The 20,236-nt window shown below is 40.7% G+C and overlaps 1 protein-coding gene across 1 annotated transcript; it reads left to right on the plus strand.

The window, feature by feature from the left end:
• Window positions 1-1,456: 1,456 nt before the first annotated feature.
• Window positions 1,457-15,617, plus strand: gtpbp3 (GTP binding protein 3, mitochondrial). Its single transcript, XM_054789735.1, has 11 exons — window positions 1,457-1,762; window positions 1,986-2,251; window positions 2,518-2,604; window positions 3,132-3,214; window positions 3,620-3,739; window positions 7,934-8,006; window positions 8,983-9,126; window positions 10,519-10,684; window positions 13,962-14,092; window positions 14,181-14,364; window positions 14,757-15,617. Exons 1-11 carry the CDS (start codon window positions 1,698-1,700, stop codon window positions 14,986-14,988), a joined length of 1,551 nt encoding a protein of 516 aa, XP_054645710.1. The 5' UTR covers window positions 1,457-1,697; the 3' UTR covers window positions 14,989-15,617.
• The last annotated feature ends 4,619 nt before the right edge of the window (window positions 15,618-20,236 follow it).

A 20,236-nucleotide genomic window follows, 5' to 3' on the forward strand; every position in this document is an offset into this window, starting at 1 on the left:
CGAGCCTGATCTCACACTGATGCTAGACACAGTTCTGTAGCTGTATACTCCTGTACAGCTGTACAGCCACTACTGTAAGGGGTGTCAAATATTTTGGTTTCTTTGTTTACCTTTTACACCACTGCGAACAACAACTATAACAACAGACATAATGCTAAAGCTATGCTCAAGAAATTAACATTGTGGGAGGAAGTCGGACTACGAGAAGTCAGAGAAGAGAAAATCCACTCAAACATCCAAGAGGTCTAAACCTAGACTCACTGGGAACCATCTTGCAGTGAAGAGTGCCAATGCACCACTGTGCTGCCTATATTATTATATTATTACAGTTGAAACATGTGAGAACAACAGGACACAATGTAGTGTTTGCTCAAGCCGGCAAGACCTTGTTCCTTTCAAAAAAGGCAAGCAAAGTTTACATATAGCAAGTTGACACCCTATGTAAACCAATATGCTTCAAAACAAGCACTGGTGGTGATTACGTGGTTGTCAGCTGATACTTTTTTATGTTTAGTTCCAAAAAGTATGTGCGTTTGTGACGTATTAGGATCATCATAAACAGTGGCTGTCGACAAGGATGCGTGTTCAATGCTGATGAGCAGCAGCTGTTGGGTGACAGTTGCCCTGCTCTGTGCACACAATGAGCAGCAATAAATTATTGAGATCCTAGGGTGAAGACGGCTCTTGGGCCTAAGGCCATGTACCTTTGTTGTGTACACAATATATACACTGGATGATGTGTTTAACCGTGCAGGCAAACCTACCTTGTATGGTTCTTCACAAGGGCATCAATGGCAAGCAGCGATTGTGCTTGGTCAGATTTATTCTGAATGTCTGCTGGAGGTCCCACACACCAGAGGACACGTGGAATTTCAAGTTCTGCATAAATTATGTTTGCATCATTAATAACATATCCAACAAAATACATATATTCCTGTAAACATTCACTGGAATTTTTTGGCTGTACAATGCTATGGCTATTTATGTAGGAACTTAAGCGATTCTGTTTATTATCAAGAAAACCATATAGGCTCCAGCATACCCCCACAACCTTAATGAGGATAAACGGCATAGAAAATGTATTGATGGATGGATGAAGAAAACCATGGAAATTGCTAGTATCAGCTCTTAAGTTAAACTCTTATGAGCTATTGTTATTATATTTGTCCAAACAAATGTACCTTTAGTTGTACCAGGCATTAAAATAAATCAATAAATTGAAGAGACAAGGGTGGTCTAATAATTTTTTACATGACTGTATGTGTGTGTGTTTAATTTGCAAGTCCTGTAGTGTTTTTTTACCCCAACTCTATCTGGACCGATGGCGAGGAACATAAGGAGCGCGGAAGGAAATAAAAGGAGCACAGTAGGCGGGACTTATTTGGATTGACGTGCTATTAAACGAATGGAGTTTCAGAATTGCCACTGTTGATGAAAATAAACCAACCACGATCGACAAGGAAGCAACACGCTTCATCGAGCGAAATGTAAAGGATGGAGGAACATGACCATGTCCACTGTTGTTTGTCCTCTGTAGTCCCATCCGTGACATTAATAGATTAATAGATGTTTGACTTTCCGTCGTTGAGATACCGTCCCGTGTACTTATATGTGGCGTCCTACCCAGATAACGTCAGAATTTCATTGAAAGCAAAAAGGAAATGAAGTATTTTGTGTCTTTTACGTGATAAAACAAGATGCCTCTCCTACGTTCCATACATTACAGAATATGGAGAGCTACTGTCTTCGCGCTTAAGACAAGGTTTGTGGTTCATGTCACTTTCTACTAATATGTTAGCAAATAGAAGTTAAAAAGTTACGTTTCTTACCAGCCGTCTCTCCAAAACAACTTGTCGCTCCCTATATTTCACAACTGTAATGTGTTTATTGACATATTCATAGATGTTTATATTATTTAAATGTTACATCACTAATGTGCCATTTATTATATGTCATTATAATATCTCCTCATGCCTTTCTTCCAGCCGTTGGACTCGACTCTTTAGACACCTGAGTGATGGAGTTCCTTCTGCACTGGTTGATGCTGAAACTATCTTTGCATTATCATCCGGCCATGGCAAGTGTGGGGTTGCTGTGGTTCGCATCAGTGGCCCTGCATCCACCACAGCTCTCAGGTGTATGGCCGGCCAGACACGCAGCCTGCCTGCTCCACGCACTGCCTTGTTAAGGAGCATCACACATCCTCATTCCGAAGAGGTGCTGGACCGTGGCCTCGTCCTATGGTTCCCAGGTGGTTAAAACACTTTAGATTGTACAAATGGAAGTCTTTATCGTTTATTAGTGCCACAATGCAGACAATACATATAGACCATAGTGTTAACCCCAATCTTTATAGTAGCCCCCCATCATAAGGAGCTACAGTAAATAATTTCTGTTTGGGATACATTTTTGGAATAAGAGCTAACCTTACTTCTGCTGTATGTATACACTGTGTGTGCTATTTAAATGATGGGAGGGTTTTTTTGACAATTGTGTGTTTTCCATTCATGGTTTTAGCTCCCCACAGTTTCACCGGAGAGGACAGTGTTGAGTTCCACATCCATGGAGGTCCCGCTGTTACTGCTGCTGTCCTACAAGCACTCGGTAATGTTTCTGTTTCCATTTGGAATATTAGACACTCTTATCAATAAATAATATATCATGAGTTCTCTGACCAGAGGTTAGTGTGATTTAAAACGGAGAACTGACACACATCCATCTTGAGGCCTTCTCAGCTTTTACAAGCTCAGTGGGCAGAGTAACGGTTGACTGCATTTCCTTCTTTGGTGCTCTAGAGAGCAGTATTGTATCAGTTAGAAGGACACTGTTCACCAGTCAGCATACCGATGCTCTATAAAAATAGCTCTCTATTATTTTGTTTCTAACTTAAAATACTTATAAAATACCTTATAATATCTTGCTGTATTTGAAGACCAGGATTGTGGTGACAGTTTAGTTCTTTTGATAATCAATATAAAGTGCATGTTGAAACTATTAAAACATGAACTATTAATTGCAGAATCGCTTCATGTGAACCCTGCTTGAGTCGTCACCCTATGATTGATTGTCTCCGGTTTTTATGGTGTATTCATTTGTATTTTGTTTTTATGCTGTGTGTGTTTGTTTTTTAGGAAGCGTGCCTGGCATGAGGCCTGCTGAGGCTGGGGAGTTCACGCGAAGAGCCTTTCAAGCAGGGAAACTTGGCCTAACAGAGGTAGGCCAAATACAGCGAGTGAAAACATGTAAACTGATCACTGCACTTGTGCAAAAACAAAAAGGGTATGACAAACACAAAGTACCTTTTTTATTAATGTTTCAGTCACTTCCCACATGAGAAGAACTAATAAGACATGTATGGTGGACATGTATGCGATGATGATGTTTCTCATAGAATATTCCAGTGATCTTCATATTAACATGATAGAGGACATAGCCTAAGTCAGGTCACATTACGCTCCCATGTTATATGTTTATATGATTTAAAAACAAAACAAATCAAAACTAAGCATCTAAAGCCTCAAGCATTTCCCCCTCAGCTCAGAAGTGTTTGCATTTTTTTTTTGTTTTTCTGAAGCTTTATAGTCTACGAGTTCATTATCTATTATGATGATTCCTGAAGGTGGAGGGGCTCGGGGATCTGATCCACGCTGAGACGGAGGCCCAGAGGAGACAGGCGCTCAGGCAAATGTCAGGAGAACTCGGTCGTCTCTATCAGGGCTGGAGTCACAAACTGAAACGGGTAAGTTGGCTTCACTCACTTTGCCATCACAGCCTTGGCATTCATTGAACAAAATGCTGGAAACATTTGTCAGAGGTTTTACGTCATGTTGACATGATACGCTCATGCATTTGATGCTGATCTTTGTGCTGCACATCCATGATGTAATGAAGTGATGGTGCACGGTGCTTCTTGAAGTAACCATGGTACTAGGTTCCAAGGGGGGCTCAAAGTGAGGACAGAATGAAACCACACTTTATGTTGGTTTTGCCAAATTTTGACCCTATCATTGGAATGTTTCAGCAGAAATGATGGAAACTTAGATGAGACCGCTTCCTCATGTGTGACGAGTGGTTATTTGACTTATTGTTGATTCAACTCAAAGAGGTTTGGTTATTCTCCTTTGACCTCAGCTATCAGCAAGAATTATTTTTATGCCTGGTGAATTTGCACTTCTGTACGTGGATGTTTTCTTCTTATCTGACATTGTTTGTAAACGCTGTAAAGTATTGTGTATGAGTGTTGCAGTAGATCATCAGTTTATGCAACACTCAGACCAGTCAGTCTGATACAGGCAACAAAAAATACAGTTACTTTTATTTCTCAATTAAATCTTCATCAACACGCCGAAATGCATTAAGTTTTGACCGTGTTGATGATGATTAGATTAGTAATTGCAGTATTTGATTTGATGTGTATTTGCAAGGGATGTCACGAGACCGTCAGTTCACGAGACGAGACGATACACAAGATTTGGTCTACGAGGGCAAGATGAGATTTTAACATTACTTCTAAGAAAAGTACAATGTAAAAAAAAAGACCATATATTGCAATCTTACTTACTTAATTTATGCAACGTTACACCCTTCTGCATCTGGGTGTATGCTACCGGGCTGAGACACTCAGACAAAGAGACTGACTGACAAAAAGGCTCACTCCGTTCATGCCGTTGTTCTATGGAACAAACGCGTCAAGGTGCTGAAATCAAAGCACAAAGTAGGGATGTCCCAATCTGATCTTTAGAATTGGGATCGGCTGCCAATCTGCTGTATTTTGAATATCGGATAAAATCGGCTTCCACCACGAGATTGGGCCGATCCGGTTTCCGTATAATGTTCTCATCTCTGGTCCACACTCCAACATGGTAGGTGCGGTAATGTGCCTAAAAGCTGGTTGTCACTCGAGTCTCGCCACCCTCAAAAAGAAGAAAAGGCAACAACACCATACACACATGTCCGCGGTGAACCGTGATGGAGTTGGTTTCACTTTGGATGTTGGATATTTGGCTCTGTAGCTACAGCAGTAGTTCCCCCTCACTGTGCTCGGACTGCTGTGTCATGGTGCGGGGAGCTTGCACGGGAAGTGCCGCTGTAACTGCTGGTTGTTTATACTAGGGACCGTCAATAAATTACTATTGCATTGAAGAGAATTTGTTAACAAAATGTCATTCTAAATCACAGCACAAATTGATCTATAACCATGTCAAATGATTAGTCCTACCATAAAAGTATTTTGTGCGCTCATTTTTTCCAATTTTATCTTTTATTGGATTTGGGACCTGACTCACAGAGGTTTGTTACAAAGCTCCCCCCCCCAAAAAAAGTAAATTCAGCAATATTGTATTATTTTTAATGCTTTGTAGTGCTATTTTCATAACCATATTAAATTCTACAAATTCATTTTTGTAACAAAAGCTTCTTATTGGGGAAAAAAAAAAAGGATCAGGATCGGTTCGGCAAGACTATTAAAAAAAATCGGATAGCATCGGAAGCCACAAAATGTGGATTGGGACATCCCGAGCACAGAGTGAAACCTCTCCATGCCTGTTTGGAGGCGAAAGACAAGGAAAGCAGACACACATGCACATGGCAATATATTGAGGCCAACAAAATTATTGAGTTCATTTTTATTTATTGTGTGATTAATTAAGTAATTTATTATTGTTCCAGGCCTACCGCCCACAAGATATTTTTCTGAACACGAAATCTTGTTACGTTTCAATCAGTTTAATCTATTGAAGTGAGTTTCATTGGAGGTAATTGTTACAGGTGTCATTTTTTCTGCTGTGCCTTTGCTTTTTTTTAAAATATATTTTCCTTCAGGAGCAGTGCAGGAGTTTTTGCCATACACATCTGATGGGCAATGTTGACAGATGTTTGGCTTGTTTGGAAACACTTTGTGTTGTCTCTTCACATCATGTACGGTAACTGTGGTTCCATAAAGCAGCTCGCTCCATGTGGATGACCTTCATGGATTCCGGCCAAGGCCTCCTGTGATTGTGCAATGCTATTGAACCAGATGTGACCAACTCGTCCACCAGGTGTTCTTCCTTGAGGAACTTCCTGAGTCTTTTCTCTGCGATTTTCTTAGTAGCGGCTTTCTTTATTTTGGACTCAGACTTCTGGGAATGCGATAAATCACAAAGTACGCTGTGTGAAGCTTTGGCTGACACCTTATTTCGACAAACAATGCAATTTTTTTTAACCACTGACACAACCCTGCATGTGTGTATGGATTTGAGTATGGGAATATGAGGCTTCCTGTTTTTCTTCAGCTATACTACTATTGTGTGTGTTCCGCAATGCCAATCAAGATACTGATTTGTGGTATGGTGGAAGTGGCTTTCCTTCATCTGGATTTTGCTTCCAAAACAAACCTTGGAAGACATTCAATTTTATATTTTGCTTTCTATTATCCGTCAGGTACTTACTGTGTAGTTGAACTCTTTTTGCAAGTGGTAATCAGTTGCTCCATTATGCTTGACACATATTTGATGACTTTTTCTTAACACGCCGACCTGTCACATCAATCTACACACAATCTACAGTGGAACCTCCAAAGTTGAACGTATCGTGTTTCATAACACTGAGTGACTTCCAAGTTGCTCTAATGTTAAAACAAATCTTTCCGTAGGAAATAATGTAAAGTGAATTTATTCATTCCAGGCTCAAACTATTGCCATCATAGAGCCTTTAGGTGACAATGGTGTCGGGAACCACGCTTGAGGACAATAGTGCAGCGCATTGTGAGTGGCCTGTTGGATTTTTCTCTTATTTTCCCGGAAATCACTTATTTTCAAATGCAAATATTGACAGGTATTACCTTTATTAACTACACAGGTGGTCCTCGGTTTCTGGCATTTTGTGGTTTGTGGTTACGACACACTCTCATAAATTACTTAGTTTTGACTTAAGCAGTTTGGTTCATAAACAAAAATTTGTCATGCACACGCAGCGGAAGAATGCGTAGTCATGCGTCGCTACAGTGAAGAAGGATAGCTGTCCCTCGCCAACCTCCCACACTTCATCCAGTTCCCTACGCTCAAGGCAGACTCACCAGATGTCAGTGTGCCAGAGAAAAGGAAAGCCACCACCGTGGGAGTGAAATTAGACATTGTAACAATGCTCAAAAAGGTGAGAAACGGCGATCAACACTGGAAGCATGACCGGTCCAAGCCGCTTGTCCGCCGTAACCATCATACAGGATAAAGATTGTATGAAAAATGTCACAGCACTCCACCAAACAAAAATGTTGTATGAATGGCAACAGGTGGATACACGGGTTAGTGTGCAATACAAAAACACATGTTTTCAGCTCAAAAATGTGCTGCTTCTCTGGTCATTTTCATGCTAGTCAGTAGCCTTCAGCTATTTATAATACATATATAGTATATATACATTTATTTACGTATGCAACTGTTTAATTCATTGTTTTGCTTACTTTTTACTGAGCAGCCAGAGCCTCTCTTCTGCTGTTATTTGTTTTCATCATACATCCACACTGTTGTAGTGCTGTAGCAAAACACATCTGTGGAGTTCATCATCCAGATGCTCACTGAGCTGAAGTCTCCTCGATGTTTGTATACCTATGTGACAGTGTAAGCCAAGACTGGGCATTATTATCTTGAAAGATGGAAGTTTTGATACTGCAGTTGTGTTGGATTTCATTAGCTTGTGCAGTTTTATAATAAAAGAGTGTCTGTCTGTTCTCAGCAAGGAAATGTTTGTAATCGTCAGATGATAACCCTTTTCAAGATATTTATCAAAGCATTGTGTGGCTTCACTCTTAGCTCAATTGGTAGCTATCCACGTTCCGTTTAGGCTTTGAAATGAGACTTGGGATAAACTTGGACTTTTTCAAGCTAATGTCACCGGATTCAAGAGATGCTCACTGATGCCAGCTTCTTCCCTTTTCTCCCCTCTTTTGTCTCTGCAGTGTCTTGCCCACGTGGAAGCCTTCATAGACTTCAGTGAGGATGAGCTTATTGAGGACGGCGTCTTAAACGAAGGTGTGTATACTTTAAAAACAGGACAGTTCTCCACAGGGCTTCAGAGGAAGATGCAAGGGTCCGAGGGTTCTGTTACTCCCTAAGGAGAGGGGTGTCAGGCTGGCTTTCCTGTTTAGGTATTCAACTGGCTATCGTGTGCGTTGGCTGCGCCACAGGGAGAAGCTGTAGACATTAAACTGTTCAAAAGACAGCTTCCTTTTAGGAAGTGTGGAGAGAAGAGCACTGGGACTGTGGAGGCATTTGTTTTGCCTTCAAAGGCCAACCTGCCACAGTGCTCACAAGAATAGCACTGTCAGTGGCACTGTCTCTGTCTGCACAGGTTTCCCATGTGTGCGTGAGTGTGTGTGTGTGTGTGTGTATGTGAGGGATGTCTCCCCAGAGTGTCGCCTGCTGTCTGGCACTTGCGGATCTTTTTCAACCCCTCTGATGTTGTCAAGTTTCGACACAATACAGCCTGGGAACTCTTGTTTGTTTTGGTGGCACGGAATGTGGGCTCACGCCTCAGAGGTACAAATAATAATAGACTCCCGTTTAAAAATAGTAAGCCTGGCACAAATTCCTTCCATTGCCACACGCAAGCAGGCTACAAAGGACAAGGGCATAAGTATTCTAACTTTGTCAGTACTGTACATAGGTTTTAGTCATTGTAATTGATGGATGAGTTTGGCTGTATGTGCCCTGCGATTGACGGGCGACCAGTCCAGGGTGTACCCCGTCTCTCGCCCAAATTCAACTGTGATAGGCTCCAGAATAACCCCGTGACCCTAGTGAGGATTAAGCGGCATAGAAAGTGAATGGATTATGAGTAATTGCACAATTTGAAAATTATTTTTGCTGAATTTTCCCGTGACTGTGACCCAGTTTTCAACAGAAGTTTTTTTTTTCTTTTTTCTTCGGAGTTCAGAAATGGACAAGGACGTGATGTTGAGCACGATACGGCCGTCATGTCCTGTTCCTGTGTTTCCCACCCACACAGTTGACAGAATTGTCCGTGATCTGCAAGGCGAGATGGCGCGACACCTGCAGGATGAGAGGAGGGGTGAACGACTACGCAGCGGCGTGCAGGTGGTCATCGCAGGAGCCACCAATGCTGGGAAGAGCAGCCTCCTCAACACGCTCTGTAAGACAAGCAGCACACACCCAGCCCATGAGGGTATTAATAATATTACACAGTAGCATTATTTGCAGGGAAAGAAGGTAGAATTGATCTATTATCAGCAACGTAAAACATTTTGAATTTATTCTCCTACCCCTTTTGATTACTTTTACATGCATTACACAAAATTGAGAAAATCTCAAAAAGAGCATCACGGCTGCAAAATAATCCATGTCGCAAGTGCCAGCATTTTGATGAAGACGGTGAGAATTATTACATCTTCACTCAATAAAGCGGTGGTCAATAAATAACAATTTGTGGACACTAAATGGCTCCAGGTCCATACTTTGAAAACCCCTGTTATATTCAGAGTTAACCACTTAGTTTATTCACATTAACACATAATATATACTGTAAAAATAGTCAAATTTATACAGTACATACATTTTTAAAAAGTAAACAGGATGTAACATTAAATATTTTAACATGATTGACAGCCTTGGATAATACTTTGCTTACCTCTTTTAGCTGTATAAGATGGACAAAATATTAGAAACAGCTGTCAGAAAAATGTCAGTATTTCTACACCAGTGCAAACTAGAACCACAATTACAGTGTCAGTCACTCAAAACGTACCATTATTGTTTCAGATTGTGCAGGCAGTCATAAAGTTGTGGTCAGTCAGTGTAAGAAGAAAGTGAATCTGTTTTGTTGAACAACATTAGGGAACATATGTTTTACATATACAGTATCCATAAACAATTGCTGGATGCCCGATACAGTGTGGCCGCCTGCAACCATGCATTATTCAGAATTTCTTGTCTATTGCAGGCTTAGATCCCCACCTCATGCCTCATGCCATCTTATCACACACGTGATGTTTATATTGCAAGCTTGCATTTGTTTGGCATATTGTATCCTGAAAGCATTTAGAATTGTGTTACATAAACTATCATGAGTGGGGTCTTGTATAGTCTCCTCACAGTTTCCGTTTACAATAATAGGCCTATTTTTCAAAGGTTGTCAGAGTTTCCTATTATGATTAGTGTTTTAATGTAATAGACACCCTACCATCTGTAATGAAAGAGATCCTGTTTAATATACATACTGTATATATGTATGTATGTATATATGTGTGTGTGTGTGTGTGTGACTTTGTTGGACCTACAACAAACCTACAACTTAGGCATAAAATCGAATCAAATAAAAATATGTCCTGCTGGTAGACATCTCACAAAAAACACTGAATGCTGTCGCAAAAGCAAAAGGTGTTTCAACAAAGTACAGTTTGTTGATATGAACAAATGTGGTGACATTGGATTTAGAGCAGGGGGAGGAAGTAGAAAAGCTTCATAACATGAGTTCAGTTTATAGAATGCATGTAATACCTTATGTCTTTCTTTTTTTTAAATCTAGGCCAGAGACCTGCAGCTATTGTGTCTCCCATTGCCGGAACCACCAGGGATGTAGTAGAGACAGCTCTGGACATCGGTGGCTTTCCTGTACTCTTGAGTGACACAGCAGGCCTCAGAGACAGTCTGGACCTGGTGGAGAGAGAGGGGGTCCGTCGAGCCCGTGAAAGGTAGTACAATGTTTACATTACAGCTCATACCCTGTCCTTATGTCCACAGCAGGTAACAGAACAAATTATCGCTGTGACCAACAGCCGATGTGAACTAAAACAAAGAAAGGAAGAAATAAGTCATTAGTTTTCCTGTGTACATCAACCTGTACATATCCGACCGCTTTGTGACCGACACAACTTGCATTATTGCTGAGCCATGGATATAAATACATGGAAAAAACACTCCCAGGAGGTTGGATAATGAGGAGGTACCTTTCCTTAATGTATTTACAACACCGCATGTAGAGAATGGACACTTTGAGAGACGTCTTCTGACAACCGCTTCCCCTGTTTACACTGAGGAAGAATAGCAGCACTTGCTACACCCGTCATCACCGCTTAATCCCCTACTAACGAGAGACGCAGAAGAACGGACGTTCGGACGACTTTGAATAATTTTCAGGCACATGTGACATGTTTTAAGCACATTTGAAATTGGTAAAAAAAAAACAAATCTTATGAAAGATGGAGACCCATCAGCATGCACAACGAGTGTAGGGGAGGGGGGAAAGACATCGAGCAAATAAAAAGTATCATCAACTTAATATATGTTTGTGATATTTAACAGTCCTGGGATGGCAATGATGAAATTCTTCATTTCACCATTTCTATCTACTCAGAAATGTGGTTAAAGAACATGATGAATTTTTTTTTTAGTAACTGATGATTGAGAGTAATAATACAGTATTTTGACAGACATCCATCGTTCTCAGAGACAGGTTTCAGTGCTATAATAGTACATATTACCTGCCAAATAAACCTATTGTTCAATGCTAATGTATCAATAGGAAAACAATAGTAACTATAAGTCCCATTTAAAATAAATCCACATCATTGCATATGCATTTTTAACATTCACATTCAAGGCAATAAATATAAATATGATTTGTAAGCTGTTAGATGCAAATTCCAATTTATTGCTGCTTTAAATACATTACCATAAAAAGTGGTTTAGTCTGTCATACTGCATTCACTAAACATATCAGCCTTTGCTGGGTTTTGTTTTGGTCCCACTTTACAATAAGGTACACAAAAATACAGTAGTTACTGAGGAACTAATGAGGAACTAATGACTAAGGCACATCAATTTCGACTAGTTACTGGGGTACTAATGAAGAACTGATGAGGAACTAATGAGCAGAGTAGTTACTGAAAATATAAACATAAATTGAAAGTAGTTACTGAGGAACGAATGAGTAGTGGTTAGGGTTACATAGGTTTGTTCCTCATTAACTACTGTATTTTTTAACCTTATTGTAAAGTGTTACCTTTGTTTTTCCTGCCAATATTTCTCCGATAAGTCTATTATGTTTGTAAAATTACATTATCATGTAACTTTAAGTCTCCGTATATCTTGCGAGATTAGCGTGACAAGCGAAACATCACCAAAAGACAAATGAAAGACAGTAAAGCACTTTTCAGTATTTGTGGTCAGGGGAGCTGCAGGTTGGATAGGAAGGGCAGGCAGTTTGTGTTCTATAGAAGAACCTTGTGTGCATGCAGCAGGTCAGACACTTGTGACCTGGGTCACTACAGGAAGGACACGGTAAGTACAAGCATCCGCCGCTGCTGCTACCACCTCCTCACATGGGATGGAGATGCACCAGGGGTGGCGCTGGCGGCTGCTCAAAGGAAGCAACCTTAGAGAGTATAGTTCCTGATTAAAAACGGTCTGTTATGAGTTAACCATATGAACCTTACAGGATTCTTCAGCGGCCACCTAATTGAATAAATAAAAGTAAATAGAACGAATAATGCAGCCAAAGTCTTTTTTTTTTCCAAGATTTTTTTATCATGTCTGATTTAAATTGTATTTCTAAGCTTGGAAAAAATGTCTGAAATTGTGGATAATGTATATTTTGTTTTCCTTTAATTCCTTCTTCCTATATTACTGCAGAACAAAACGTTTGTCATTTGTATTTACCATCATAAGTGAAATTTATACATTTGAGTGTTTTTATAGACTGTTATTCATCACACCTGCAAAAAATAGTCCATATAAATCTTGTTCATTATCCTTTTATATGACATTGCATTGATATATTGGTATATAGTCATACTCAGCTGCCATGTACCATCTACAGGAGCAAAAACCATAGCTGGGAAAAAGGCACAAACAACACTAAGAAAAAAAGAGAGATGAAGAACTTCAAGAATGAAAAAAGTTACCCCGTAGATGAAAAACCTACATACACTGGTATGCAAAAGTTGGGGAACCCTTGACAATTTCCATCATTTTCATTTTATAAATCATAGGGTGTTCACGATTTCATTTTAGGGTATCATAACTGAAAACAGAGCAATATTTCAGGAGTGAAATGTGGTGTATCGGATTAACAGAAGATGTGCAATATGCATCATCACAGCCCTTTATTCCAAAATGAAGCTTGCTTAGTCCAAATGTTCTTTTGCATGCCTCAGGCGACGAACTACAAGTTGATGTTATAGTTCTTTGGAAGCGGTCTGTGGGTTTCCAGTTCTCACCATCCTTTGCCTCGCTAATATTTTCCCTGGCCTACCACTTCTGACCTTAACCATAACTGTGTTTGTCGTCTTCCATTTCCTCATTATGTTCCTCACAGTGGAAACTCTTCCTGAGATAGCTTTTTGTAGCCTTCGCATTTACCCTGATGTTGAACGATCTTCATTTTCAGGCCTTTTGACAGCTGTTTTCAGGACCCCATGTTGCCCGTCTTCACAGGAGATTCAAAGAGAAAACCAACGTGCAACTGGCCATCTTAAATACCTTTTAATTAGATGATTGGATGCACCTATGAAATTCAAGGCTTCATGAGTTCACAAAACCCATTTTGTGTTCCAATTAACCAGTACTAGGTAGATAGAGGTATTCAAATCAACAAAATGACAGGGGTGCCCAAATTTCGGCACCTGTAATTTTGTTTTGATGCATATTGCACATCTTGTGTACCTAATTTCACTTCTGAGATACTACTGTGGCCATCAGTTATGTGCTATATCAAAATGAAATAATAGATCCAAATATCCATCGATTTATTAATGAAAATGATGAAAATTGTCAGGGGTGCCCAAACTTATGCATGTGACTGCATGTGCAGATGATAATAAATATGCTATTATATGTATACGGTATGGTTCCTTCAACTACACTATTGCTAATACTACAATAAATATATACTGCATATAGACAGTGTTATTGTACGTAATGCAGCATCTAATCTTCAAAAGCCGTATTGTGCATATCTTTATTTTCTAGAGTTGAGCAAGCTGATCTGACTCTGGTGGTTGTGGACTGCAGTTGTCTCCCCATGGATGTCCAGCAAGCTGCAGCCTTCCTTCAGGACCACTTGGGTAGTGTCCTGCCCCCTCGGGAGCACATCCACACAGGTATGTAGCGAGACTAGTTGGACATTTAACAGGCACTGCAGGATACTTTCCCGCTTCAGTCATATTTGCTTTCCTTTTTCTATCCCAGCATTACAGACTGACAAGTGCCTACTTGTACTGAATAAGGTGGACCTGCTGCCGGAGGAGCAGAGACGAATGCTGAAAATGGAGCTCGGGAGCATCTCTAGGCTCCCGCTGTGTGTGATGTCCTGTCGCACTAATGAAGGACTTCAAGACTTCCTCACGACACTCCACAGCCGAGTCAAGACACTGTGAGTCTGCAGTGTTGATTTCAGTTTGTTTCTTTGTCAATATTAATTAAGAATTAAAAGTGCAAAGATGAAGGCTAACTTCTTCTTAGTTCAACTGTTACTGTTTTCAGTCTTATTATGTAATCGGAGCACCTTCATTTTTAAGTAGAGATTTTACTCAAACAGGCATCTTCCTGGGATGAAAAAAGGTTCCATTTCAGGTCAGCCGTTTATCAGTTTTCCCTCAGATTAACTGAGATACAGCCATTACTTGAGGATATTTGGTATGTTCTAAAAATAGATTTTATATAACTATCCGGCAGGAGGAAGTAGAATGCCTGTGCTATCAATGGATGATTTTTTCATAAAGTCACATATTGCACTAGCTTAGTATCAAACTTCCTTCCATGTAGGTGTGGCAATCCCCTGTCTGGTGCCCCCACCCTGACCCAGGCTCGCCACAGGGCCCACCTGCAACAGTGTGTCGCCGCCCTGGATCAGTACCAGCAATACCGTGACCTGGACCTTGCTCTGGCAGCAGAGGGTGTCCGGTTGGCTCTCACCAGCCTGGGTCGGATCACCGGAAAGATCGGACCGGAGGAGATCCTGGATATCATCTTCAAAGACTTCTGCATTGGCAAATAGTAAAGAGGACTGCAGCTCTATGTGACATTTCGCAATAATAATAATGTTTTAATAATAAAGTCCGCCCCAGAGTACTAGTCGGGGAAAGTCAAAGCCAGGCTTCGTGGCATAAAAAGAACACAATCCATGTTCTTGGCTGCAGTCAACTCCCAAGACACACAAATGTGTGTTTTTTTTTGTTAACAGAGTGGAGTGGAAATATTCCATGTGATGTAACAGGCTACACACACGCACACACACACTATGGGCATGTGTTTGGCAACTTTTTAGTCATGTTTCAAAACACAATGGAGAAGCCTTTGATAGGTGAATATTAGGCCCCTGGGTCCAACCGTGCTAAATTTGCAGCAGCAGCTGACCACTGCAAGGTCACACACTCGGAATAAATATTTCTTTTTGTTGTTTTGTTGAGACTCACTTGGAAGAGCAGATGTGATTTCAGCTGCATCCACGTGTTCCTCTCGTCTTCTTTTCCTGTGTGAAATATGGCATTCTGTTCAATTCCAAATTGTATTTGGCTGCTTAATGATTGAATAATTTGCTGAGTCATTGATTATGTTATTCAGTATTTTAAAGTACTGTCAGCATCCACTGAGTGAAAAAGGAATGAACACATCATTGTACTTCAATAAAACACATTTTATAATCATATGCTGAATTCCCCTTATTTTAAACATCCCCCCACCCCACAAATAGTGAAAACTTGGAACAGTGGTGAACCGGCCAACCAAAATTAACCCAAGAGCACAGTGACGACTCATCCAAGAGGTCACGAAAGACCCCACAACATCACTCATTGCAAGTTATTGCAAACGCTTGATTGCAGTTGTCAATTTCATCCTCCTGGACCGGAAAAGTGTTGTTTCAGCAACTTGAAAAAAATGCGATTTCGCGGCACTGAAAAAATGGGCGAAAATCGACCTCTTGGAAAGTTGGGTTTTTTGCCATCTTTGGGTCCTGCCAGGACCCCCAATGAATGTTTGGCCGACCTCCCAGGCCGTAAAAGTGTCGTTTCAGCAACTTGAAAAAAATGCGATTTCGCAAGTGAAATCTGAAAAAACGTGCAAAAATCGACCCCTCGGAAAAGTTGGGTTTTTTGCCATCTTTGGGTCCTGCCGGGACCCCCGGTGAATGTGTGGGGGGTTTGGCCCACCTCCCGGACCGGAAAAGTGTCGTTTCAGCAACTTGAAAAAATGTGATATCACGACAGCTGTGGCACTGAAAAAATGGGCGAAAATCGACCCCTTGGAAAAGTTGTTTTTTTTGCCATCTTTGGGTCCTGCCGGGATCCCCGATGAGTGTGTGGTGGGTTTTGTCTTGATTTTTTTCAGTCATAAATCCACCGTGGTGATAGACAGTCGTCCCTCGCCACTTCGCGTTTAAACATTGTGCCCTAACTATATCGTTGTTTTTCTCAAATTAATTACATAATTAATGACCGCTGTTTCGTGGTTGACTTCGGCCTATTATTTGTCCAAAATATGTACAGAATATTAAGCTACTTTTACACATTCTTGGCCCTAAATTAAGCATTTTCAAGCATATAACATCAACAGATAACGTCCAGTGACTAAATGAACTAAAATACAAATATTGTGTTCTCTTGCTCTCTCGCGGTTCACCTTTCACAGAAATTTTTCAGTGCCTTTTTTTTTATTATTACAGCGTATGAACACTGTTACAAGCCGGCCCTTTCAGAAGAATTGCATTCTGGGTAGTTGAGTGTCTCTCTCTTCCCTCTCACCTGTCTGCACCGCCCATTGTTTTCTGCATCCTGATTGGCTGTGGACCATTGTCAATCAATCTCCTTTGCCGCCCTGCCATGTCTCCTGTGTCATGCTAGCTTGCTTGCTTGCTAGCTTGTAAATGAATCTTCGGTTCGAAGGAGGCGGACTGCAGCAATATGTTTTAACAAGGATACAAAAACGCTACACGGCGCCAGAACGAAAATGCACGGTCACATGAGTGAAATACGCGTGAGTGACTTAATAATTTCTTGTGTCCGACTTGTAAGTTGATCATTAAAATTCAAACAAAGGTTTGAACTTTTTTGAGAGTGTTTAAACAAGAGAGAAATATGAGAAAATGTTATGGCCTGTCTGAGAAAAGTATATAAAGTGTACGGTGAGGGGTTTTATAGCCTTCAAACATAATAATTGTAAAAAAAAATGAAGTCGGCCACTTCCCGGATTTCACTCTTTGCGGTTTATTTTGGGAACTTATCCCTGCGATAAACGAGGGCACACTGTAGTCCAGGTTAAGGGATTAAAGGATGTTGATGAACTGTAGTCTGCACTGGCACACGCTTGATTGCCGTTGAATTATCTCACAACAGGCACAACAATAATCATCATCATCATCATAATCATAACACAGAGCACTGTTGTGGCCATCCTCTAAAGCTAAAACTCAACTCTGAATCCCCGACGTCACCTCCTGTCCATACGTCGGTCTCACTTCACAATGATGTACACAAAAATAGACTACTTGCTGAGGAATGGGGAACTAATGATTAGTGGTTAGGGTTAGGGTTAGGTAGGTTCATTCCTCATTAACTACCGTAATTTTGTGTACCTTATTGTAAAGTGTTACCCATACGTCTGAAAGACACTTATTGAAACACACGAGCACAAGTCTGATTTATGTCTTAAATGGCTTGTTTTCCCTGATTATATCTACTATGTTGGGTAATATAAGTGTAAAGGTGACTGTAGGGGTATTATTCTATGTCTAGAGGGCTCCAATAATATTAAAAACCGTATGTAGAAGGTCGGAAACAGGTTTTCTACTGTGAAAATATTTGACTTCTAAATTAAGAATCCCACCTCATGGAAATTGAACTATCGTGTCGGGTCCGGAACCAGATGACCGCAATAATTATTGTATTTTTTTATCTAACTGACGATCCCAAAGGCTCAATAAATACACTTTGGTCTACTCACACTCACAAATTAACTGTCATATGATTGTGTAGTTTGTATGTGCTGGCATTTGTTCCCCATTGATCTGCATGCACACCTCAGTGTCCACCCCAAGTAAAAAAAAATAAAAAAATGCAGAGACAGGGACTGACGCAGGTCTCCTCCTCGGCTGTGAGAAAGGAGCCTTCTTGAGGCGATGACTGTTTTGGCTTTTGTTCCCCTGTCAATCTGTCCTTGATCAAATATTTATGTTTCTTTGTTGAACTCGTCACCCTTCTTCCCCAGTTGGTGGTCGCTGACGACATCTGCCCTGCTTGTAACGCCAACAGGAGTGTCTGTCTGTGCGTCTTTTTGTCTTTCTCCTGCGTGTCCCCGCGCGCCGACGTTTTCCTCTTCCCGCTCCGCTCTGTCAGCCTTTTTATGTTCTCCTTGATTAATTACAACACAAGAAGGGGGAGGGGATGTTAAGCTAAGTGCGGGTCTTACCGTCCTTCACATCAAAACCTGGAGCCTAAGTTTTACTTTATTTTTAGGCACGGCCTTCATGAGGGAGTTTAACAAAGTTTTATGTGATGGGGAAATGACTCCTGCTGCTAGCTCCGAAATAGAAAAGAGACAAGTTCTTTGAGAATAATCAAGTACGATTTGATCCAAACTTGCGTGCAAGGAGACAAATTGACACGGGGTGATCGTCTCCATTGAGGGACAGAGACAGACTCACAGGACACATACTTTATCAGGCAGAAGTCGAGTCACGCGGCAATTTTGATGGCAACTCGGCTTGGACTTTGACATCAACGACTTGGGAGTTGACTCAGACTTTAGTGTAGCGACTTGAAAATACTGGAGATTTTCAGTGAGAGTGTTGAATAAAGTGTGTCCCCATTCAAAGTATTCAACTAATGTGATCATATTGTGGAATGTCCAGCAAAACAGCATAATTTCCCATTAAAATCTGCCTCATTAAATGCATCTTTTGACGTCCAGTGAGGTTTGAGGACAAACAACGAATGTGTGGATTACATTTCTGTGCACTGACTAAATGCTCAATGCTGTGTCAGCACTCTTTTTCTGTCTTGTCACACTGGTCTTACTTTATTTGAAAAATACATTTCAAAATGCATGAATTGTTACTGTTACTGTTACATTGTTATAATGGCTTTTTATTTGGGAGACAGTAACCAGCGCTTATGATTTGGAAGCACTCCAAAATTTCAAGCCTATGACTTCAGACTTGACCCTAACCTGTCTTGTCTTGACTTGAAACTTGACTTGGACTTGCGTGTTTTTACCAGATTTACTTGAGACTTGCAAAACACTGACTTGCTCCCACCTCTGGTAGTTGCCCCATGTGTGTTTACTTACCCGCTACATGTTGTGCTGTTATTTTTGTGTTGGCACCGCGATTGTAGTCAGTGTTCTCTTTGTGCCAGAGCCCCAGACCATCACACTACCACCACCATATTTTACGGTTGGTATGATGTTCTTTTTCTGAAATGCAGTGTTACTTTTATGCCAGATGTAATGGGACACACACCTTCCAAAAAGTTCAACTTTTGTCTCATCAGACCACAGAGTATTTTCCCAAATGTTGTCTGGCAAAATTAAGACGAGCCCTAATGTTCTTTTTGTTCAGCAGAGGTTTTCGTCTTGGAACTCTGCCATGCAGGCCGTTTTTGCCCAGTGTCTGTCTTATGGTGGAGTCATGAACGCTGACCTTAACTGAGGCAAGTGAGGCAGTTCTTTGGATGTTGTTGTGGGGTCTTTTGTGACCTCTTGCATGAGTCATCGCTGCGCTCTTGGGGTAAGTTTGTTTGCCCGGCCTCTCCTGAGAAGGTTCACCACTGTTCCATGTTTTCGCCATTTATGGATAATGGCTCTCACTGTGGTTTGCTGGAGTCCCAAAACTTTACAAATGGCTTTTCCAGACTGATTGATCTCAACTAATCTCAGTTAAATTATGTTTTTTTTATCAGAGAGAGTGGCAATCACTTTTTCACACAGGGCCATGTAGGTTTGTTTTTTTTTCTCCCAAAATAATAAAACTTTTCTTTTAAAAACAGCATTTTCTGTTCAGTTGTGTTGTCATTGACTACCATTTAAATTTGTTTGATAATAAAAAGTATCATTTAAAAACTGCATTTTCACACCACTGTATGTCTGTACGTCCGGAAAGCACTCCTACCCGTCATCACATTGATCCTCATGTCTCTCCTTCTACGTAACGCCTGTGTTTCCATATCCCTAAAGTCTAACAACCGAAATTATGGTGCGGACACATTTTAAAATTGTGCAGTGTAGTCTAGCATTCTAAGGGTTCCCCTGTG

The sequence above is a fragment of the Dunckerocampus dactyliophorus genome, chromosome 10 (assembly GCF_027744805.1).
Source record: "Dunckerocampus dactyliophorus isolate RoL2022-P2 chromosome 10, RoL_Ddac_1.1, whole genome shotgun sequence".
In the NCBI taxonomy this organism is placed as follows: Eukaryota; Metazoa; Chordata; class Actinopteri; order Syngnathiformes; family Syngnathidae; genus Dunckerocampus; species Dunckerocampus dactyliophorus.